Source organism: Felis catus, chromosome B2 (assembly GCF_018350175.1).
Source record: "Felis catus isolate Fca126 chromosome B2, F.catus_Fca126_mat1.0, whole genome shotgun sequence".
NCBI lineage: Eukaryota > Metazoa > Chordata > Mammalia > Carnivora > Felidae > Felis > Felis catus.
The window spans coordinates 114,487,807-114,512,542 of record NC_058372.1 but is presented as its reverse complement, the minus strand read 5'-3'; the positions used below and the strand labels follow the sequence as shown (position 1 = coordinate 114,512,542).

Genomic DNA, 24,736 nt, shown 5'->3' with positions numbered 1-24,736 from the left:
ACGGTTGCAAGATCAAATGAGTACTTACATACTAAGCAATTAGAAATGTGCACAGCAGACATTTAGTGCTCATAAATCCTAGATATTAATACAGTTATGGTTTCCTTCTTGATTTCATCACTGTACAAATGGATCTCTTTAATTTTATCAAATACATAGGAGACTTTTATATATACTCTGTCTTTCGGTGCCATTTCAGACAGGTTGTTTAATCGCTGAGAACATCAAGATGCTACCTACTAAGAAGCGGACCGAATTTCAACCGAGGAAAAAGGGCAGTCTCAAAACAAACAATTGTTTGTTTAGAACACAAACAACCCATTTTATATAATTGCTGTGCAAACATGCTTTTTGGGAAAAAGTCTTGAATTCCTGGCCTTCACATGGATAAAAAGAACAGCAGTCTCTTTTGGGCTAGTTGGGGCAGGGAATGCAAAGAATTAAGACATGGGCAAGACATGCTTTCAACATATTTCTCTAGTAGGAAGCGCCTACTTCGAGAGCAAAGATGAAATGTGAGATTTCGTTCTAGCATCCCAAACTGCTTCCCTGAGGAGGTGCCCAGATGATGAGGGGGAGATGATGAAAATTTATACTCACAAGAAAGAGACGGGATTTACATTATTTCTCCAACTTTCCCTATCCAGATGAGCCTCATCTTTGTTTTATTGGAGTCAGAAAGTTAATACAAACTTGCTGGAATATGAAAAGATGATGAAATATTTATTGAACATTTAAATGTGATTATTAAGGGTACTTGGACTAGAGGCGCCTTAAAGGCTGTGTACCTTTATTCAGGAAGAAATCTTTTTTCAGGGCTGTGGGTTTGACACCTTGCTTGATTGCTATTCAAATAAAAGTAAAATAGAAAATGCCTCTTAGGAAACGATGGCCTGGTTTCAGCATTTCTCCTATATTAATTTAGAGGGCTCATTTTAACATTGCCCACAGGATAAAGTCTAAATTTCTCAGCTCCACCAGCTGACCTCAGCCCTGTAAGTGCCTTCTTCTGCCTCACCTCTGTAGTGCCTCAGCCTCCATTACTTTTTGTCAGAAAGGCAGTGAATGTATAAAGACACACCTATTCTCCTGACTCTTCGCTTCTTCTTTTATTTGGTTTTATGTTTGTTGACACTTTGTACATCCTTCAAAGATCAGCCATCTTAGATGATTTCCTCTGGTTTCTCCAGATCTGGGATCATATCTGCTTCTTTGTCCTCTCGATCTTCTGTTCTTCATTTATTGCCCTTAGTTAATTCTGTCTACTGTTTTAGTTAATTATCTGCATGCTTTTAGCCATCGTAAAGTTAGCTCTTTGGTGGGGAGGAGAATAAAATATTGCTCAGTCATATTTGTATAACTATGTAGTATCATTTATATGCCAGAACCCAACAAATATCAATGGAATGAATGAAAAATAAAGACCCCCTCCAAAAAGCTCTCAGAATTAGAACATACCTCCCCTCATTTCCCTTGTATGATGGCCCTTTACCTCATGGCCATTGGAACTTCTACTTTTGTGTGTATGTTTCTTCTGTGACAGTCTGATTATGGACGCTTTTTTCTTGAAACAACCCTATTCAGTATCTTTCAAGATCTGACTCATGCCATCACCATCATTTATTCTCCTTACATTTTGTTACAGACATACTGAATTGTTTCCCAGAAATGGTTTTTCCACATGGAAGGCTTTGCTCTACCCTTTCCACTCTTCTCTTTGACTGGCTTACTCCTCTTCTTCCAGATTCAAGATAAGATATTACTTCTTTCTGGAAATTATCCTTAGCTCCCCACACCATCTCCTCCCCAGAATGACTTAAGCCTTTCTCCTTATGATCTAGTATAATAAAGATCAAAATGACTTGGGTCAAAACCTGATTCTGCTACTTATCAAGCAATGATTTCAGACCAGTGCTTCTCAAACTTTATCATGCCTCGGGGCGCCTGGGTGGCTCAGTCGGTTATGTGGCTGACTTCGGCTCAGGTCATGATCTCACGGTTTGTGGGTTCGAGCCCCACGTCGGGCTCTTTGCTGACAGCTCAGAACCTGGAGCTGCTTTGATTCTGTGTCTCCTTCTCTCTCTGCCCCTCTGCCTCTGGAGCTCTATCTCTGTCTCTGTCTCTCTCAAAAATAAATAAACATTAAAAAAATTAAAAAAAAAAACTTTATCATGCCTCAGGATCACCTGGAGAGCTTGTTAAATTGAAGGGATGTTTTAAGAATTAATTGAGATAATGTATGTAAAGTGTTTGGCATGAATTCGTGCTCAGTCGATGCCAGTTAATATTATCTTTACATTATCATTGCTTTCATCACACTGTAGTAAATTGCAGACCGAAAAGACCATTTACCAGGTAAATTAGGAACCTCATAATAAGCAGTGATCATGCTGGTTTTATTATTATTGTATCACAGGTACTTTATGAAGTGCATTAGTAAGCACTAATAAATGTATAAAAATATATTCAAAATAAAAGTATTCAGTCAATATTTAATAAAGTGAATTTGAGTGCTTCTTTGTAGGTAGCCCCTACGCAGACTGTTCCAGGATTCCCTAGTTCAGCTTGCTATATTCTTGGGTTTTCTTGGGACTGTTTTTGCTGATTGGTTTGTAAACCACTTTTGGTTATGGCGAATTAGTCCCCACAGCTTTTGTTTCTAAGATTATACAAGCAACATAGCATCTTTCTGTAAAGAAGTGGAAATAAGCACACAGGCCATTCATTTGGCTCTGTAGTTTAAATTTCATACTGAATGAAAACAGTTGCAGCAATGCAGCCTCTGCCTTCTGGGCCTGAACATATGCCTACATTGAACACTGGATATGGGCTAGAAAGGAACATGGGAAAAATGTAATTTGAAGTTCTTTGCAAATTTCATGAAGCCTCCTCTTTTGAGAAGCCTTTCCTGCCTTTATATTCGCTCTATATCCCCATCTTCCTCTTTGACCTCACAACCTCCTATTTTATATTTGTTCATTAGTTCAGCAAATATTTTTCCCAATATCTGTCATGTGATGAAGTACCATCCTAATAGTGGTGATGCCACGCTAAGACAAAGCCCCTGCTTCACAGAACCTAAAGCATGGCATTTACCAATCAGTATAATTGTTTGCTTCTCTGTCTCCCATGGTGTATTCTGAGCTTCCTGATAAGTGTACTATTTAATTGATATTTGGATATCCAGTACAATATTAGGTATATGGTAGGTATTCATACATATGGATTATTATTTATACAGAAGGACCCTTCTTATTACATTGGTGCTGAGAAATGGAACAGAGTACCAGAGATCGTATATTGCTGTTCCATGAAAGGATTTGGCACTAGATATGTATTTTTTGACCTACAAAGTGTTGTTTGTCTGAGTTTCAGTTAGGGCCAACCAATACAAAATCCAGATTCCTAGCTACTCTAGGAAAAGCCCACATTCCTGTATTGTACCAATCAGCTGGAGCTAATTCCCACTCAGCCTACTCCTTTATTTATTTTTTTAACTTTATGTATTTATTTTGAGAGAGAGAAGGGAGAGAGCATGCAAGTGGGGCATGAGAGCAAGGGGCAGAGAGCGAGGGACAGAGAATCCCAAGCAGGCTCCGTGCCATCAACGTGGAGCCTGATGCAGGGCTTGATCCCACAAACCGCGAGATCCTGACCTGAGCCGAAATCAAAGTGAGACACCTAACCGAGTGAGTCACCCAGTCAGCCTGCTCCTTTAGAAAGAACATGTCCTCTCCATTTCACTGTAACCATCCCCTACATACTACACATTTGTATGGGTATCTGTGTGTTGTATTTGTTTGTGTAGATGTGTGGTGAGGAAAGAGTAAAATTGCTCCAATTCTACACAAACCCAGTAAAAGTTTGTCTTTACAAGCTTATAGAAACCTGCCTTTGACTGGAAATACCCTATTCCTCTTCCCCCCCCCCCCCACCTTTGGTGATGTAGAATGCTAACAAGGATTTGCTTTCATTTGGAATATATCGCATATTGGGTCATCAGTCTGAATTTTATCCAGGTTGTTCTCTGCAGTTCCACGGTAGATTTCCTGCCCTTCCTCAGATTATTTAGATGATTGCCACTTACTCTTCTACTGTGAAGTATTTCCCAGTCCAAAGAAAAAATCTACCTGGTTTGGTGTTTTTTCCTCCTTTATGATTATTGAACTAACACTTTTTATTTGGCTTGGCTTGGTCACATGACATTAGACACTTAAAAACATAAAATGGAGTTAAAATGATAGTTCACCAAACTAAATACATCCCTGCTTTGTTTCAGTTATCCTTAAAAAGAAGAGGAAGCAAAGATTTGCCAAAATCCGAAAAAAAGACTCAACAGACTCCCACAGAGGTATGTGGAGATAAAATTTCAACTGGTACATCAAGTATTATGCAAATGTACATAATAACGATCTTCATCTGTAAGTGGACATGGTAGCCAGATACACTCATGCAAAGGAAAGTTTACATCCATTATGTACTATACATACAGGCAGTATAAAGCATTCAGTATCGTTGCTTGTAATGTTAACAGTAACTAACATCCCTATTATTGCTTTTACACAATAAGCACATAGCAGTATGCCATTTGTACCTTATGTATTGCTGTGTTTGAGAAATGTATGCATGGGGCTAATCTTGTTCACTCATAATTAATAAAGTCAATAGAATGGGTGTTCCTATAGCATTAGGAGTGAGTAAAGAAAGGAATGTTGTAGGAAGAGGTGGTGAGGGGAGAGAGAGGCTGGTGATGAGAGCCCTAGAAGGAAGTAATTATCTATGCCGGTGATTAGAGAAGCAAAAAAAAAAAAAAAAAAAAAAAAAGGAAACAAAGGAATAAAAATAAAACTTAAAAGATGTATTCAGGGGTGTCTGGCTGACTCAGTGGGGCATGAGATTCTTGATCTTGGGGTTTGGGGTTGTGGGTTTGAACTCCACATAGGGTGCTGAGATTACTTTAAAATAAAATCTTTTAAAAAATGTATTCAACATGGGCTTGTTAAGAACTTTAGAAATATAGCCACAGTAAAGATTCTGAAAAGACTCTGAAAGCTCTGCTTTCAGGGTCAGCAGAAGGTACTAATGGATGTAATGAAGGAGATTTTAAGCCAGAAGAGGAAATATTTGGGGGCAGAAGTGACATGATGGCTCTCTAAAAACACTTGGCTAGTCATGGACTTTTAATTGCATAAGTTGGAATCTCATACTATAGCATACCTTTTTAAAAAATTCTTACAAGGCATTTTCTCATTAGATAATAATTTTACCTGAAGCAATGTTTAAATATCCAAAATTTGAAAAAGTTTACCTCCATTTTTTTAAAGCACAGCATAATGAATGTTTATCTTTCCTTTTCTTCTCTCTTCCTGCTCTGTTCTTGGTTAATATTTCTCCTGGTTCTGGCACAAGGACATTGATAGACTTCAGCAGTTCAAAACTCCCAGACAGTCTCATATTAAGATCATTACTCCACTTTCTATCTTTCTCATGGTTTCCTTAATAAATGCAAATATGCTCTATCACTACAACTTTCTCACTCTGTCTTTGCCATAACTTTAGCCACCTGTCTCCATGTGTTTTGCTAAGGATCATTTCACATGTTGCCATCAATTCTCTCCACCTCGTTGAAGGAGAAGGGGCTATATTCTCCCTGTTCTAAAATCCTAAGTCAGCTTTAATCAGCAGTTTGCTTTTTTAAAAACCCACATGTGGCCTATTCTTATACTTCCTGTGTTAAAGTTTATTTATTTTTTTCAACCATACTCTCTTATCCAGGAATGCTTATCTGTTTCTAACTCTTTTGTTTCTAACTTGTTTGTTTCTAACTCTATGACCCTCCCACTCCATGTGCACTTGGGTACCTTTCTGTAAAAGACATCCACAGCATTCATCAGTTTGTTAGTGGGACCTGGGATCTTACAGCAGTCAAGAAACATTGCAGTCCACCAGTTGTTATGTCATGGCCCAAATGCCTGGGAAATTCCCAAGTATGCTGTTGTGGCCTTTGAAGTCCCTGCTAGTGTTTCCGGTTCATTTATTTTCAGAGATTATTACCTGTAGGGTTTTTAAAAACCCACCCCAGCAGATTGGTCGGAACTGTCTCGGGTGGGAGATTTCAATTATAAAGTAGTCACAGATCATTCTATTGCTCAGTCAGGGTTGAGGACCATTGATTCTTAGATTACTGCAAGCATCCCATTCTATTGTAATTCTTGTTTACATATTCAGCTCCCATACTTAGCCAGGGGAGATTGTAGTCATGGGTCATGTTATTCATCTTTAACTTGTCAGTGTATCTAGTGTCTGACACTGCCACATGTACAATATGCACTTTTGGATACTCCTGTGTCCCCTTTTGCTAGGTTATGCCAAATGAAATTGTCAACATGCTGTGATTTTGACCCAAGCAGTTTCATATGGTTCAACCTCCTATTATTTGTACAGCTTTGTACTTCATTTTTATTTGCTTCAGCTTCTCTGATGAATTGTTTACATGCTCCTTCAGCAGCACAGTGGCTTTACTGAGAAATGGTTTTGCATGACAATTAAGAACAGTAGCATGCCAGCTGTATGGCCTTAGATAAGTTACTTATTCTTTCTATGCCTTTGTTTCCTCATCTATAAAATGGGATCGTAATAGAGCATTCTTGTACAAATTAAATGACTTTAATGCACGTAATTCATTTAGAGTGTAATGTAGCTTCTGGCAGTGGCTGAGTCAAAGCCAGACTCCTCTCACTTCTTTTGGCCCTTCATCATCTTTATGCTCCCCTTCTTCACAAGTCATTTGTGCTTTCTTAAGAGTGAATCTTTGGGTGCTGGGGTGACTCAGTTGGTTAAGCATCCAATTCTTGATTTCTGCTCATGTCATGATCTCATGGTTCGTGACATTGAGCCCTGCATCAGGCACCATGCTGACAGAGCAAACTCTGGGTTTCTCTCTCCCTCTCTCTCTGCCCCTCCCCCTGCCTCGAAATAAATAAATAAATAAACTTTAAAAACAAGAGTATGTCTTTAACATGCACAAAAATAAGAGGCAACGTGCTTCTCATTTCAAAGCATTACAATGTTTCTTGCCTAGCATTCACTGTGGAAAATGAGAGCAAGCATGTACTGCTCAGTTACTGTCAACCAGACACTTTCCCTACCAGCTCTGATTTAACATTTTCATTATTTACATACAGTATTTCCCTGCTCAGTTGCAAATGCAGCTACAAATAGTTAGATTACAGGCTGAGCCTGCAGGGCACATTAGCATACAGGGTTCTTAAGTTCTCAGCACTGCAGAAACTATCATTTTGTATCTTGAGAAGATTTCTTTTAAACAAATAAAAAATAGTGACTATCGTGCCCATCATTCTCCTTCCCTCATAGTGACTTTGTTACATGTAGTATATGTCCAAGTCTTAAAATAATATTTATGTTTTCATTCCTTTGGGCAGGAGAGCTTACATATACACAAATCAGATATCCTTCCTTTTTATACTTGCTTAACATAGCCTAGTAAGGTGTTACTCTGCTCCAGTCTGTGGCTTATATCACATCCACTGCTGTTTGGGTTAGATTCAAACCGCAGCATTTTACTTTTTTTTTTTTTTTTTTTTTTTACTAGCAAATAAATGCCTTGCCTTGCAATCAAGGAGTTCTATCATACGTGTAGCTCAACCTAACCCCCAGGTCTCCCCTACTCTTACTTCCTAACAAAGCCTAGTCTATATAAAAGCATATTTGATAAGCATACTGCTGCATCACGTTTCTATTCAAACATCGTTTCAAATTCTTACATGATATTTGACTCCTGCCCCCACCAAACCTTTAACCATTTCTTCTGGGTCTCTCTTTTCCTCCTCTCTTTGGTTGCTTTCAAAGCCATTGTCATAGCTTCAACCATCACCTCTAAGCATTCTCATGTTCTCCCCTTTGGACCTGAAGTCTCTGCAGGGTCAGAGTATAATCTTTGTCATCTTGGGCCTGAAATTCCACTTGCCTGTTGATAGATGTTTCCACTAGATGGCCCTCCACTGACATCCCTCAAAGACAGCAGTTTAATACACTTAGATCTGTTGTGTTCATACCTGCTCCTCTTGGCTCATTCTCTATCCCTGTTATTAGTGGCCTCATCCATCAAGACACCTAAGCTGGAAACATCAGGGTTCTCTTTGCTCCTCCTGTTGCTGTGCTATTAAACATTGTAATGTGTCCTTGCTTTTATCCTCACTGAATTAGTGTGAAGGCCCAACACATAGTCTCTTGCAAAGCACCTTCTCTCTTCCCTTGTGAAATGGATTCTCATGTCAGCTCTTCCTGTGACATACATTCTCATTCTTCTCTCTTGCTGTGCTCCTGAGGTTCTCTCTTGTCTTTTCTCTGTGCTTCTGTCCTTTCTTCTAAACCTCTTCTAGAGGAAAGCATACAGGCCAACACATCTAATTTTTTTTTTTTTTAATTTTGCCCCAATATCCTAATTTTCTTTTCTTGGGCTGCTTTTCTAGAGGCAACATGTACAGTGGAAAGAATAAGAGTTTTGGAATCAGTCAGAATACAGATGTGCTCTGTCACTTATTAACTTGTGCTCTACTGGTTTACTAACCTCTCTGAAGCTCATCTCCCTTTTCTATAAAGTAGACCTAGATCACCTTCCTCACAGGGCTAATGTCAGGGCATAATAATATAAAGAATGGGATGGTCAGGCTCTGCACACTCAGCAGCTCTCAACCCTTCCGTACTAATTCTCATTAGCAGATGGGAGGACAGGAGACCTGTGCCCTGCTCTCTCCGTCTCTTTCATCTCTCTCCATCTTTTTATCTCTTTCATCTCATATTTAATGAGCATCTCTGGCAGAAGCTTATTATTCTCACCTTCACCACCAGTGGTTGCTGCTACTTTAGCACAACTCATCTCAAGCACCGCTGACTCATGGCTGGGAAAGGAAGGCATTTTTATTTCCATTTAAACATGAGGAAAACAAAACCCACAGAAGTTACATAAGTGACCCAAAGTATGTACTTAGAAGAGAGTTTGGGGAAACTGTCTCTGGGAGATGTGTCCATGGACAAATGTGCTTTGATATTAGCTCTGAGCCTGTGCTACCGTCCATTTACCAGACAGAACCAACTTTATCCATTTCAGGCTGATGGGGAATACATTTTATTTTTCAAGTGATCTGGATGAAACACTGTCCAGTTTCTCCTTGGACGTGCCAGGCCGGTGTTAAAATTCCCTTACTTTAACGCCTTTAAAAGGCAATTCTGCTTTGAATAAAAATGGAAGAAGAGATTACCCTCGTTGACCATTTAGAGTGATCATAAGCTTGAGAGTCAGGCAGAAATGAATTCAAATTTCACCTTTGTCTTTTGCCACTTACCAGCTCTGTAACCTTGAACAAGTTATTGAACATCTTTAAACCAAGTATTTCAATGAATACCACTTAGTAAGTTTACTAACATTAAATTAGGTCACATGTATAAAGAACTTTACAGAAAATGGCTGAGAGTCAGTGCTCAGTAAATGGTAGTGAGCGCATGTTAAGTCCACGTTCCTTCCAGGGAATAGGTTTCACATATATTTATAGACAGGGGAATTCATATCATGTAAAACATACGAAACAAACGTTATTGAAATGACATCCCAACAGTTGTGTGCAGTTACAACATATGATAATCGCTGAATAGTGATGACCACAGTGTTTCTCTTTTTATATTTCTTTCTCTTTTTGTTTCCAGGATGTGCTATTGTCCTAATTTTTTATCTGCCAAATAATTTTAAATGATTTGTAGAAAGTATACGTCATCTACTTTTCTCTCGCGCTTTGTCTCTCTCTCATTGAATCTTAATTACAAGAAAAAGCCAGTATTTTTGCAGGTGTCCTCTTTGTTTTCTCGATTTACATAAAATGATCTATTCCTCTTCCCTTCTTTTCCTCAAATGAGGAGGACAATGAAGATCTAAAATGCCAGCTGCAGTTCGTGAAGGAAGAAGCCGCTTTGATGAGAAAGAAGATGGCCAAGATTGATAAAGAAAAGGACAGATTCGAACACGAGCTTCAGAAGTACAGATCCTTTTATGGGGATCTGGACAGTCCTCTGCCCAAAGGAGAAGCGGGGGGCCCTCCCAGCACCAGGGAGGCTGAACTCAAGCTGCGGCTGCGACTGGTGGAGGAAGAAGCCAACATCCTGGGCAGGAAAATCGTCGAACTGGAGGTGGAGAACAGAGGCCTGAAGGCCGAACTGGACGACCTGAGGGGGGACGACTTCAACGGCTCGGCCAACCCCCTCATGAGGGAGCAGAGCGAATCCCTGTCGGAGCTGCGGCAGCACCTGCAGCTGGTGGAAGACGAGACGGAGCTGCTGCGGCGGAACGTGGCCGACCTGGAGGAGCAGAACAAGCGCATCACGGCGGAGCTCAACAAGTACAAGTACAAGTCCGGCGGCCACGAGAGCGCGCGGCACCACGACAGCGCCAAGACCGAGGCTCTGCAGGAGGAGCTGAAGGCGGCACGCCTGCAGATCAACGAGCTCAGCGGCAAGGTCATGCAGCTGCAGTACGAGAACCGCGTGCTTATGTCCAACATGCAGCGCTACGACCTGGCCTCGCACCTGGGCATCCGCGGCAGCCCCCGCGACAGCGACGCCGAGAGCGACGCGGGCAAGAAGGAGAGCGACGACGACTCGCGGCCGCCGCACCGCAAGCGCGAAGGGCCCATCGGCGGCGAGAGCGACTCGGAGGAGGTGCGCAACATCCGCTGCCTGACGCCCACCCGCTCCTTCTACGCGGCGCCCGGGCCCTGGCCCAAGAGCTTCTCCGACCGGCAGCAGATGAAGGACATCCGCTCGGAGGCCGAGCGCCTGGGCAAGACCATCGACCGGCTCATCGCCGACACCAGCACCATCATCACCGAGGCCCGCATCTACGTGGCCAACGGGGACCTGTTCGGACTGATGGATGAGGAGGACGACGGCAGCCGCATCCGCGAGCACGAGCTGCTCTACCGCATCAACGCGCAGATGAAAGCCTTCCGCAAGGAGCTGCAGACCTTCATTGACCGCCTGGAGGTGCCCAAGTCTGCGGAAGACCGCGGCGCCGAGGAGCCCATATCCGTGAGTCAGGTACAGTTCTGCCTATTGCGAGCCACGGCGATGGCGAGGCAGGTCCGCGGATTCGTGGTCCCTGGCGGGGCGTCTCCGCGCACCGACCTCCACGCCCCGCTTTAGGGACCCCCCCCCCTTCCCCCCCGCTCAGAGCCTCACTGGGCTTGGTGGCCCCACAGCACACTGTTTTCTCACACTGTCCTTCTTCAGGCCTCAGGTCTCCATAACCCAGTCACTTAGTAACGACCTCCCCACTGTTGTGTTTAAAAAGGAAATGTGCACACACCCCCTCAGTTTTTGTGTCAAGATTAAAGGATGTTGAAGATACATCATTATTTGTCAGCATGTTCGGTACTACTCTACTGATTCCAACTGATCAAGCTGCAAGAAGATCCCAAATGGGAATCTTCAGTTGTAGATTTGCAGGTTCAAGATTAAACCCAAGATTCAAGTTGGGTTTAAAGTAATTTTTTTTTCATTACTAAATATCCAGGAGTATTGTATAACTACTGACAGATGTACAAACCCGCAGTAAAGAGAGGTGATATTGTGTCTAGAGCCCCACCAAGAGGAAAAACTGGAAGCCTCTCCTTTGCCACGAATGGTGGTAACATGATGATTATTTCTAGAAACACATCACTGTCAGCTCTCTAGCTGAGAATCTCAGGACTGGGGAAGGAGTGTTTTACGTTAGCTTTAACGCAACGCTAATTCAAAGAAATAGTAATAACTATTCCCGAACAGGGAAAACCAGCATTTTTCCTTCATCCTAATTTGTAGAGGCACAACTGATGAATTGGACTGAGCTGCTCTAGCCAGGTATGGTGGCCAAAGACCCATGCATTTTGTCAGAATTAACCACATAAAAGAGAATTTGTAAAACATAGGCACTGCTACCTCTCTGGCAAGCCTCCTGTCCAGTATCCATTGGAGAAGCCACGGAAGTACAAGAGCATGCATGGCTTTTAAGACACGCAAGAGATTTACACTCGAAAATCAGTCTCTACACAGAAGCATGACATTAAATTAACTGCCTGTTAGTCACAACTAGAAAAATTGCAACCCTATTGCTTATTTACCTTGCATGTTGCTCTGCTTTGCTATGAAAAAAAAGTTTTATGATACAACTTGTTGGATTTTGAAATGTTAAAGCTTATTTTTTTTCTCTAATTATGTCAAATAGTTGGTTTTTAGTTTCCTTGTAGCAGATTTTTGAACACGTTGAGCATGTGGGTTTTCAATTGTACCTTCAGGGGGAAAAATAGAGATCAGAGTGGGAGAGAGCACTGTGTATAATAATAAGAGGTTTCAGATTTTGTAAGTCTAGGCTTAAGGGAGGGTTCTTCATCTTAAACTGGATGAATGCTTAGATTAGTTAATATAAATTTAAGTTTTAAAAATTATTAATTAACTCTTCTCTTTGTCTCTGCATTTACCTTCCCAGATGTTCCAGCCTATCATTTTACTTATTCTCATTCTTGTATTATTTTCATCACTTTCTTACACAACAATATTTAAACTTGTCTTCCTTTTTACACTGTTTTTTGTACTGTAAATCTTTCATCATTTACCATTCATTGTAGTATTTTCAGTTTGTTTATTTTGTTCACCCTTCAAGACAAGAAGTAAAAGAAGTATAATTTCTGTAGTAATCAATGCTATAAAAACACTGAAGACTGCTTATTTCTTTAAAAAGACACCTCTTACCACTACCAAATTCAATAAGAAGCCCAAGCATTAAAGTATTTCAGGTAAGGACGTAATTGTGACTTTTTTTATATAAGTCATTGTAATATTTTTCTTTTGCACGTTAAGCTGTACTCTTCTTGATAGATAATCGTAAGAATGGTTGTAAAAATTGACTAAGTCTGTCAGTTATTTCTCAGCAGTTGACTATTATGATAATTGAAAACCTAGACATTCACGAGTTGGTGTCACATTTCAAAATATAGACAGATTTATAAAGTAACTTTGCTAGATTCTATCAGACTAACTAGTTTTGATATCCAGTAAATGGCAATGAAAACTATGGTGAACAAATGAAATGTGACCATCACAGAAACTCAATAATTTATTGCAATGCTGGTGGTATTCTGTCTAAAAAGATGTGTTCAGAAGCATGAGAGTGAATTAGGCCTTAGTTCATTGAGAAAATGGTTATAGCCCTCCTACTGCATTTAACCAGTTCCAGTCAAAACAGCCATTTCTGCCTTTACCTATTATACTTGGCATTCATTGCTGATTAGATGTGTTGTCTGGAGTTCTGTCCTCTATAATAAATAGATTACCACACAGAACTGCCTCCATAGCAGACAGTTGAGTAAGGAAAATATGGTCATTCTCTAGAATTTCATTAAATTGCAATGCAAGGCCAGTAGCAGAGTTCCAGCGGGAGTGGATCTCTAGTATAAACTCAGGTGAAACTGAACATCCCCCTTTCTCCTCATCCTTAAAATGGCCCAGATAGGTTCCATATATCTGAAATGTCCTATTCTGTCCATCTTATTGACTATTTACCCAATAGAAAGCTGGAATGCACCACTGCCACCAAGATTCAGAAATACCAACATTTGTGGAAGTTATGTACTCAGAAATGTTTGCAGGTTGGTTGGTGAATACGAAAATCTGTGGTAAAGTGAGGTATCTTGCACTTCAGCATCAAGAATAACATTGGAAAATTTTTGCTCTACTACGAAAATTGGTTCTAGTAACAATCTCCTGAATCCTCATCCCCCAGTACCTCCATTTCCCTTTGAGTATTAATTAAAAAGAAGAAGAAGAGGAAGAAGAAGGGAAAAAACTTCACAATAGTTGACAATTCAGTTTAAAATAACTGCTCTTATTCAGTCATCAGTTGATGAACACTTGGGTTCTTTCCATAGTTTGGCTATTATTTATAATGTTGCTTTTGAACTTTGGGGTGCAAGTGTCCACTGACTGATAAATGAGTAAAGAAGATGGAATGGAATATTAGCCATCAAAAAGATGAAATCTTGCCATTTGCAATGACACGGATGGAACTAGAGTGTATTATGCTAAGTGAAATAAGTCTGTCTGAGAAAGGCAAATACCAAATGATTTCACTCATCTGTGGAATTTAAGAAACAGAATAGATGAGCATATGGGGGTTGGGGGAAGAAAGAGGGAAATGAACCATAAGAGACTCTTACAGATAGAAAACAAACTGAGAGTTGAGGAAGGGAAGTGAGTGGGGGATGGTCTAGATAGGTGATAGGTATTCAGGAGGACACTTGTGATGATGAGCACTGGGTGCTGTATGAAAGTGATGAACCACTGAATTCTACTCCCCAAACCAATATTGCCCTGCATGTTAACTCACTAGGGTTTAAATAAAAGTTTGAAAAGAAAAAATAAGAAAAAAAGGGAAAAAAAGAAAAAATAAGTGAAAAACCACATCCTTTTAAAAATACATGGATATATATATATATATATTTAAACTTACAAGGGAAATCTCAATATGTATAAATTACTAATAATTAAAATAAATAGTAAGTTGAAGAAAGGGACCTCCTCTAGAGAGCTTTCTAACAGTGAAGGTAATCCATTTACATGAAATAGCTTTGCCAGATTTGGTCAGAGCATGCTCCTAATCCCTTATCTACACAATGCTGAAAGAGAACATAAATACATCTTTAACAATCAAATAACTAGATGATGATAATAAATAATAGCTAACATTTATTGAGAACTGAAAATTGTATGTTAAATTTCATTTAATTCTATAAAGCACAGAATTGTACTAAAAATAACTGCTCTTAATCTCCATGTTTTTAAATTTCTTTTTGGTTTTTATTTTGTTTTATTCTGGAAGGAAGAGAGATCTGGAGTGAGGAGTAGTTAGTCAACAGAATCTGTCACTATGTACTTCTGACTTTTCATCTTAGAGATTCAAAAGGCTAGGTAGATGGGACGCCTGGTGGCTCAGTCAATTAAGCACCTGACTTTGGCTCAGGTCATGATCTCATGGTTCATGAGTTTGAGCCCCGTATCAGGCTCTGTGCTGAAAGCTGGGAGCCTGGAGCCTGCTTCAGATTCTGTGTCTCCCTCTCTCTCTCTGTGCCTCCCCCACTCACTCTCTGTCTTGTCTCTGTCTCTCAAAAATAGATAAACATTAAACAAAACAAAAGGCTAGGTAGAATGTCACGAGCCACTTGGGTGGCTCAGTTAAGCATCTGACTCTTGATCTTAACTCAGATCTCACAGCCACAAGATCAAGCTCTGTGTATGGCTCTTTACTGACAGCACGGAGTCTGCTTGGAGTTCTTTTTCTCTTTCTCTCTGTCTCTGCCCCTCTCCTGCTCATATGCACTCTCTCTCAAAATAAATGGATAAACTTAAAAAAAAAAAAAAAGAACTTAATGACAAGAAGAAATGAAATAAGGTAAATGCTATATTTAATCAATCATTCAATCACTGATTCGATCAAATCATTCAAGTTTACTTTACAAAAAAATCTCAGTGGAAACAACCACTTTAAATATCAAAGTCTGTGTGTTAGATCTGTGATAAGCCTCAAGTCTGCCATCTCAGTGAGACCATTTTGTCAACAGAACTGAAAGTAAATATTTAATGGCTGAAATGTATCTGAAATGTTTATTGCCTTTGAAGCCAGATACATCCACCAAAGCAATGATTCTCAGGTACTTATGGAACATTTGGTGGTTAATGGAGGTGTTATGAGTTGTGACAATGATGGAGAAGCTCCATTGGCAGTAAGAGGAAACGAGTCATAATCTCAAATAATTGTCCCACCCAAATTGTTAATATTGTCCCTCTGACGAAGCATGATATGCAGCACACATGTTCACTTCAGAAGTATCATGGATATGAACTACACTGTGTGGCTTTAAGAAACAGGCTTGAGAATTTTAACTTTCTTTATTGTGAGAAGAAGGATCAAGAACTAAGTATCTAGATCAGTGGTTTTCAATCCTATCTGCACATCAGCATTCCTAGTATGTTTCTTTTTTTTTTTTTTTAATTTTTTTTTTCAACGTTTATTCATTTTTGGGACAGAGAGAGACAGAGCATGAACGGGGGAGGGGCAGAGAGAGAGGGAGACACAGAATCGGAAACAGGCTCCAGGCTCTGAGCCATCAGCCCAGAGCCCGACGCGGGGCTCAAACTCACGGACCGCGAGATCGTGACCTGGCTGAAGTCGGACGCTTAACCGACTGCGCCACCCAGGCGCCCCCTTAGTATGTTTCTAAAATTGAGGCCCTACCTCACTAACTGAAACTGAATTTTTGAGTCCAGGTATTTGTATTTTCTTAAACCCTGAAGAATCATTTCTTGAGATGTTTGAGTTATCTAAAATATGTACACACAGCTTAAACCAAAGCTAGGGTAAGCTATGTGATACCCACTATATACAATCAAAAGTTGTCTAGGTTTGAGTAGACCTTAAAGTTTCATTATTTGCCCTTGTCACTGTGACAAAGTGGTTCTAATTCCACAGTGGTGCAGTGTTAGAAAACTCTAAATACAGGTTCTCAAAATCAACATACATAATCAGAGTAGACAAATAGGAATAATATGTGACAGAAAGGAAAATGAACATGGGCAGTGTGTATGTGCAGGGTCATGCACACACCTGGCGATATAGGCACATGCATGTGCTCCATTAAAGCCTCAAGATGACCCCACACATACACCCTGACAATCTACCATTTTGTGGATTTTTATACAGTTATCTCTGCCACAAAGCTTCCCATGTGGTGCACTACAAACGCTCCGGGAATGATGAGTGCCAATTGACTCTACCATCCAAACCAAGATGAGAAAGCATACACAAGAGATGTGATAATGCAGCAGATTACATAGATCCTTTGTCTGTTTAACAAACATTGTAAAGTGATGGCTGTTAGGTACAAAGTAAAATTTGGTTTTTACTCTGTTAGTACTTTTTATTGGTTGCCTGACCAGGACAGATATGTAAACAGCTAATTGTTTAAGTGTAAAACCAGTGTAAAAACAAAAAGGCTTGTGGTTGCAATTTATTTTGGACACTTGACAGCATGTTAGATTTCCCCAAGAAAACAATAAAATCCTGAGGCTTTCTTGGATGGAATGATACTGTAAATAAACAAATACAGGGGTGCTACATATACCTCAACATGTCTTGTGGCCTGAATAAGAAAGGAGAGGCTAACCAAGACAGGTCTGGGCTGATCAAAACACCAGCCTCATCCTTAGATCTGAAGATAATTCAAACAAGTAAACCTTGGTGTAGAAAATTCCCTTGCATGCACATTCTTGGGCGTAGGAAGGAGTGTCTTTGGTAATTTGGCCTGGATTTAAGAAAAAAATTTAGTTGGCTATTTTTAAGCAGAACTACTCAAACTCATAAAACAAAAGAAAATTCAGTGCTGAGCCTGGAATGTGTATTGGCCTGCATTCTCCAACTTCCACTTCAATTCGTGTGGTAGAGTGGGATATGGTTATTTAATCGGCTGCCAGGGAATGTCAGCTTGGTAACTAAGTCTGAACTCCATATTGGTGCAGCATTCGCAGCTGTCTTCCAGTAGAACTAAGGCCTGCTTCCATCTCGGAGTCATGCTTCAGGTCAGATGCACTCATTGAATGCAAGGACTGAGGAGAACGTAGTGGAGGATGATATCACAAAGTGAGAAAAGTTGGCTGCTCGTTAAACTGCTGGAATTTGGTACAACTCAAAAATAGTATTCACGAAGACACTACTGCTTAAACTCTAGTTATAAACCAATCAGGTCTAATGAGAGATCATTTTGATTCTCTGTAGTTTTGAACTAGCTTTGGTAGGGGAAGTGATTTCATCCGTATTTTGATTAGATTAACCTTTGAGTACGTCCTGGTATTCTCAATAGCTTGTGGGATTCCAAAGGGAAACTCATACAGAGTAAGAAAGCTTTATGGCCTGGACATGACAGGAAATCCTTTATAGAGGCAATAATAAATGTGATAACATACCAAATGCTTCTCAGTAGTACTTTTGTGTGATCAGTTGGGACACAGGGAAGTGATGGTAGCTGTTTTAAATGTTGGTCCTTCTGACAGTCTGTTCAGAATCATAGACTCTTTTAAGATCCTTTCCATAGAACCTAATAAATACATTTCAATCCATGCCTTCTCTGCTTAGAGACTCAGTCACTCACTCTACACTACTCACTCTCAGTTTTAAAATAACTCTGTGACTTTCCTAGTGAAGCTGTGAGTTAATTTTTAAACATTTCCAGGAGCAACTTTCAAGTACTGTTATAACTTCACTTGATCAGAGAATAGGAGCAGTAGGGGTGACAACCACCTCTTTAAAAAAAGAGGAGAAATTCAGAAATTTCTACTTTTCACTGCCCATTGTTAAGCCAGGCTATATCGTCCTAAAGAGCTTCATTGTATATCTCAGATGTTTATATTTAATAAACTTAAATATGCTGACATTTCCTGATTATTCAGTTTCATTGTTAAAATTACAAAATGCTTTTAGTTCATAGTTGTGTAAGTTTTTCTCTAGCTATTTTTCAAAATAGGGTACCATCAAAACTCAATATCTGAAAATAAAAATCACAAAATTTTATAAATATAAACTTTACTGTGATATAAGAATATATAGTGAATTTTAGCAGTTATTCAGCCTTTTAAAAAGTATTCATGTTGTGTTTTAGAATGTTCTAAACCATAATTCAAGCTCAGTTCATAATATTTTGCTTTTGTTTTGATTATTTTTCTTTTAAGTTATTAGTATATTCTTAGATATGTTAAATAAATAAAAGTTTTTATCTTATACCAAAATAAATATTAAATATTAAATATGGAGGATAGCACAAATTTAAAAATTAGAACCTTTTAGAAAACTTTAGAACCCTAATTCACTTCCTAAAATGCAAATATCCTGACAGCATTAAGAAAAGGTGCAGCCGGGCACTGGGGTGGCTCAGTCAATTAAGCGTTTCATTCCTGGTTTCTGCTCAGGTCGTAATCTCGTGGTTCATGAGTTTGAGGCCCGTGTAGGGCTCTGCGCTAATGTTCAGAGCCTACTTGGGATTCTTTCTCCCTCCCTCTCTCTGCCCCTCCCCTGCTCTTGCTCTCTCTCTCCCAAAATAAATAAACTTAAAAAAAAAAAAAAGAGAGAGAGAAGAAATGGTGCAACTATTTCAGGAATTTTTATACTGCATACGCCAGAGATGGAGCTCTGGAAATGATTGATTCTGAAAAAAGTGTGTTCTTTATTTTCTGTAGTCCCTTCTGAGTTCTTTGAATTGAGTTGCTTAAATGTGTACATTAACAAACAAGACGCATTAAGTGATTATCAAAGGCTGGCAAATAGCATTTGTTCCTCTCTGAGGTTGTCCAACATAATGTACCTTGAAAGTCCACAAGTCAGCTCTTTTAAGTTCATGTTGAAAGTACCTGCCTTAACCTATGCGTTGAAAATTAAGAGGGTGTGAGGGGCAGAAAGAAGCGTATCAGTTTCCGTACTGGCCTCAAATTCCCTCAAAGGAAAGGGAATTTAAGAGCTTGTTTTTTGAAATATACCTGATAGAGTCTATTATTACGGGGCGACTGGGTTTTCTTAAAGTCAGAAAACTCCACTTAGCATCTACTTTATAATTCCCTTTCTTGTTTTTCATGAACATGTGCAACTTTTGCACAATCCATCTCATTTCCTCTGTATCATTAACTCCCGGATAGGGAAAACAGACCTCAACTTTTTAAATTTTTGTTAATGTTTATTTATTTTTGAGAGAGAGACAGAGAGAGCATGAGTCAGGGGAGCGCGGAGAAAGAGGGAGACACAGAACCCAAAGCAGGCTCTGGGCTCTGAGCTGTCATCACAGAGCCTGATGCAGGGCTCGAACTCACAAACTGTGAGATCATGACCTGAGCTGAAGTCAGGCGCTTAACTGACTGAGCCACCCAGGCACCCTCATATACCTCAACTTTTTAAATAGAACAACTTAGGTGTCAGCTTCAGTCAGTCATTTAGAACTTCAGAAGGAGAAGTTAACAAGTCAGCAAAACTAATTTACTCTGGATTTTAGGTGACTCCCAGGAATCTGAGCTCCTATACCTTCTGAAAGGAATTGCATATCTGCTGAGGCACCAGGGCCACTGCATGGAGGGTCTTAGCATTACTCTAACTGCTTAGATTCCATATAGGGAGAAAAGCCACAGTGAAGCAGCCAAAGGAGGTATTGACGGAAATTAAGGATCCCTCAGCCTTGGATGTCACAAATCTTGAGGTGAGAAAGCTTTTCAAGAGAACAAACTCATGTCCTCACCTTAGAGGGAATATAGTTTGCTCATAAGTAGCTATTTGTTTGAAGTACTGATATTTGTAGAAAGTGGATAGATTCAGACAAGCAGGGTAAACTCAGAATAGATAAGAATGAAGTCATGGGAGTTTTCCTGTGCAAAATATTTCAATGGCAACAACATCAACAAAAGAATATAGTGTCAGGGCAAGCACAGCCTTGTGGGTACTGTGTTTTTGTCTCATGTGGACTTATTGAGAGGCCTTGGTGTTGGCCATGAGTCTGGGGGCTCCAGAGAGTGCTCTGATTGAGTAGGGGCAGGGCTGCACTGAACTGGGGCTTATGGCCTGTCTATATACCCTTACCTTTAGATTTTTTTACTGTACCTTCCCACACCATGATGTCACATTTCTTTCCACCTGGGCACCCACCCATACAGCATCCTGTTCTGATCTTCCCTCTGTCTCCCCACTCCATGTCTTGTGAAACGGATTCTTTTCCCAGGCTGTAGTCAAAGCTTACCTATATTTATTTGTTCCTTCCAGTCGCTTCTGTGTTCGAGCTCTTCTTTTATGTGCCAAGATGTGACTAGCCAAGATGTAACTGCTTCTTCTGTCAATGAAATTTTATTAGACAGTCACAAACGGGAAATATAGTGCTACCACCTAATGATGATAAATTGAACATTTGTGGTAGAAGGTATATGTGGGCTAGCAACTCTCGGAGAAGGCGGGGGACTTATTGCTGTATCTTCAAATTATACTGGCTAAATGGCCTCTCTCAGCCCCACAGTATTGCTAGAACTTCCTTCCAGACAGAAGTGACTCAGGGCAGCCCTCTTGTGGTGGACCGACGTTCCCAAGGTTCTTTTCTAGAATAAGAGGTAGCCCTAGAACAGTCAGTCCTTTTATTTAGATATTGTTGTCATCATTATCAAAATCTCCTAACTCAAGAATCTGGAAATAATATAATGAGATGCAAAAAACTAATTTGAGAACAGTAAGCAAGATCTATCTCTAGTTTTAAATAGCCCATACTTCTAAAATGTTTTTATGTTTTGTTTCTTCAGAATACAGACCAGTACTTAAAAAGAACAGATAGTTTAAAACTGTTTCTTTTTTTAATATTTCTGTCATCTGGAAATGCCTGTACATAAGCCCCATGACAGATCTGCTTGGCTAAAAACTCTGTTGACATGCCACCAGCCCTCAGAAAGAAGAGAGAGCCAGCATCCCATGATTCCAGAGGGAAGACATCCAGCACTGGAAAAATAAGCACATTCACTGAAACACAACAATCTAAATATGTAACTTTCATGGGTAATAAATACTCTGTGTGTGACTCTTATAATTTTATAAACCAAAACAGACTCTTGTATAAGTATCAAAATTATATTTCTATCACTAACACAAAATCCAAACTCTGTCATTCTAGGACTAAAATAACACAGGACCAAATTTGACAGAATTAGCTGTGGAACTTTATAAAAATTAGAAACCTTGGCCTCATCACTGGATGACCTGATTCCAAAAATCTGAGGGCAAGTTCCAGCTTTCATATTTTTTTTTTTTATATATAATTCTCTGAGTGATTGCAGTGTCCAGTAAGTCTGGGAGTGCCACAAGTTTGTGGTCACCTTGATGGAATGGGGACCACCAGGAGAGGCTCTTTGCTTTCATTTATAAGTTTATTTCAAGGTCGTGGGCTGCTCAGAATGTGGACAGTCAATGCCACAGGTTACATTTCAGGAATCTTCAGAGTTGACCAAGCTTGCTGCAAACAAGGATTTATCTTATTCTTCTTCTGGGCCTTAGGGTCTGACAGTATACCTGGCACAGAGTTGGTGCTCACAGATATTTGTTACACGGAATGCTAATTGGAGTGCCCAAGACCTCTCCCTAGAAATGGAAGATAATTTAAGAGTCAAGAGAGTCCTGCTAAGCAACTGAGATCCTATATCATAAAGTATTATGAAAATTGCAAAACGTGCATTATTCTAAAGGAAAGGATTATTTTAAATATGACATCTGTAAGAGCATCTAAATTTTAATATGCATTTGAATGGGTTCAGTTTTTTTTTTTTTAATGTTTATTTTTGACAGAGAAACAAAGCATATGGGGGGAGGGGCAGAGAGCGAGGGAAACACAGAATCTGAAGCAGGCTCCAGGCTCTGAGCTGTCAGCACAAAGCCCAACGTGGGGTTCGAACTCACAGACTGCAACATCATGACCTGAGCCAAAGTCGGACGCTCAACCGACTGAGCCACCCAGGCGCCCTGAGTTCAGTTTTTCAAAGTCATCACTTTTCCAATTTTTTCCATCTCCTTGCCAAGGAAAGTAGAAACACAGTACCCTTTCAACTGGTAGATATGGTTCAAGAAGAAAAGGAAAGGAACAGAAAAACTATACAAGCAAGAAGTCAGAAGCCACCCAGCCTCATACACAACCATAGTTGTCACAGCATAAAGAGACTAAATAAATAACTACTTTGTGATGCTTCAAAATCATCACTTAGATGCAAACTATAAATTAAATGTGTACTGGCCTGCTAAAGGCAAAATTGGAGCGTCTATTTCCAGATTTCCTTCAACCACTAAATGAAAATCCATTTGTCTTTGCATTTTGACCCAAGATTTATATTATCTCAAGACACAGCCTCTTTAGACAAGCTGTCATCAAGGTAAATACTCTGCTATTTGATTCCTGTGTTGTACTTGGAAGATGGAATGTCATCTCCCTCATATGGACTTAACAGAAAACTGCATTTAAAAGTTGACAAGGCCAGAATTCAACCTCTCATGCCCCAACCCCCTATCCCTGGGTTCTGTTCCCTTCCCTTGAACTCCATGGAATTTTAAACTTCAAGGCACTCCACCAAGAATGAGAAGACCAGAATTCTATTCCTGGCTTTGCTAGTAAGTGGCTCTGTGACCTTAAGCAGATGACCTAACATCAAGGCCTCTTTCCTCAGCTATAAAATGAGAGGGTTGACTAGATGACTTCAGAGGTTCTTTCTGGCTCTAGAATTCTCTAAATCTAGAAACACCTTCAACTAGAAACATTTATGTACTCAATATTCCTTTTTCACCCTTTCCAAAATATTTTAGTTTGTGGCCTAATATCATTATGCATGTAGACCTTTTCAAATCCTTTTCAGGATTCTCTTTTATGATTCTTGAAGCAGCTCATGTTGCTGCATTTACTTTACATTAAATATTATGTTATACATGTCCTTATCCCTTAGCTATACTTTGAATTAGGATCAGTATGTCACCAGATATGCATGATTCTTCCAAATTCTCTTCAATATACAGAGCAATTATTTGGGCCAATTTCATATTTGAAGGTGTAAATATTGAAATGGTTTAAAGTAATCTAGAGTATACAACAAATTGCATTTTTGCCATAATGTTTTTCAGCCATTCTGATAGCTGCTTGAAAATGTCAGGCACTTCAAGATATCTGAATATCATTAAAGGGCTGAATATACCAGCATCGGTCTCTTTAATCCATTCGTTTTACATACATACCAGTAGGAATGTTTCTCAAAGTTTTCTTAAAAGTTTTTAGTGGAAAGATTCAAAAGCATCTGCACTGAATATTTATTGCCTTTGTATGCTTTCATCTTCTGGGTATATAATACAGCATGGAAATTGAAGCTACTACATACAAAAAAAATTATTCCACAAAAGGGTTGGTAAATACTAGAATAAGTGATATACCTGGAGTGAAATTCTTGTCAGTGTCTCTCCCTAGTTTTGGATTCTGTGTAATTTAAGGTCGGTTTTACCATGAAAAGAAGCAGATGGAAGCACCTGCAATAAATAATTATTGGGGCTTCCATGGAAGGGGGGCATTCGAATAGGTACTATTGAGTGATACTATAGAGTATAGCCCAACATCATTTCTCCCATACTTAGCTGCATATTATCTGAAGTTCTGATAGGATTTAGAAAAGTCTTGATTCAATTCACAAAGGACTCATGGAAATTAAGAGGTTTGGAATGGAAGAGAGTGTAGGGGGAACAATGTTATTAGATAATTCTGTAGAGGTCCTTTGGGGCAATCCCTTGCCCCACCCCAGGATTATCCTCCTGTCCTGGTAAGGTTAGAGGCAGAAACAAACTAACTTTTTTTGTGTGCTTGGCACTAAAAGTGTTCCCTCATACTCTTACAACAACCTCATGAAGTAAATATAATTATCCCTTTACAGACGAAACACACTTGAAAATTCACACAGATAAGTGGTGGCAATAGAATTGAAACCAAGACCTCAGGGCGCCTGGGTGGCGCAGTCCGTTAAGCGTCCGACTTCAGCCAGGTCACGATCTCGTGGCCCGGGAGTTCGAGCCCCGCGTCAGGCTCTGGGCTGATGGCTCAGAGCCTGGAGCCTGTTT

At 39.8% G+C, this 24,736-nt stretch overlaps 2 protein-coding genes across 5 annotated transcripts in view; both read left to right on the top strand.

The window, feature by feature from the left end:
• Positions 1–12,843, top strand: part of SOGA3 (SOGA family member 3) — a 44,850-nt gene extending 32,007 nt beyond the window's left edge. Inside the window, exons 5-8 of one of the 3 annotated variants that reach the window (XM_023254328.2) lie at positions 4,280–4,351; positions 9,931–11,106; positions 11,869–11,907; positions 12,533–12,667. In XM_023254328.2, coding sequence (XP_023110096.1) covers positions 4,280–4,351; positions 9,931–11,106; positions 11,869–11,880 — 1,260 coding nt within the window. In that variant the 3' untranslated portion in view covers positions 11,881–11,907; positions 12,533–12,667. Of the gene's footprint in view, positions 1–4,279; positions 4,352–9,930; positions 11,107–11,868; positions 11,908–12,532 lie in introns of all 3 variants that reach the window. The other 2 variants (XM_019831178.3, XM_045058012.1) reach the window with 2 other exon arrangements.
• KIAA0408 (KIAA0408 ortholog) overlaps positions 12,708–24,736 on the top strand; it is a 36,552-nt gene continuing 24,523 nt past the window's right edge. For both annotated transcript variants that reach the window (XM_019831179.3, XM_045058013.1), the window contains exon 1: positions 12,708–12,839. The gene's annotated coding sequence lies outside the window, so the exon portion shown is untranslated. The remainder of the gene's footprint in view (positions 12,840–24,736) is intronic.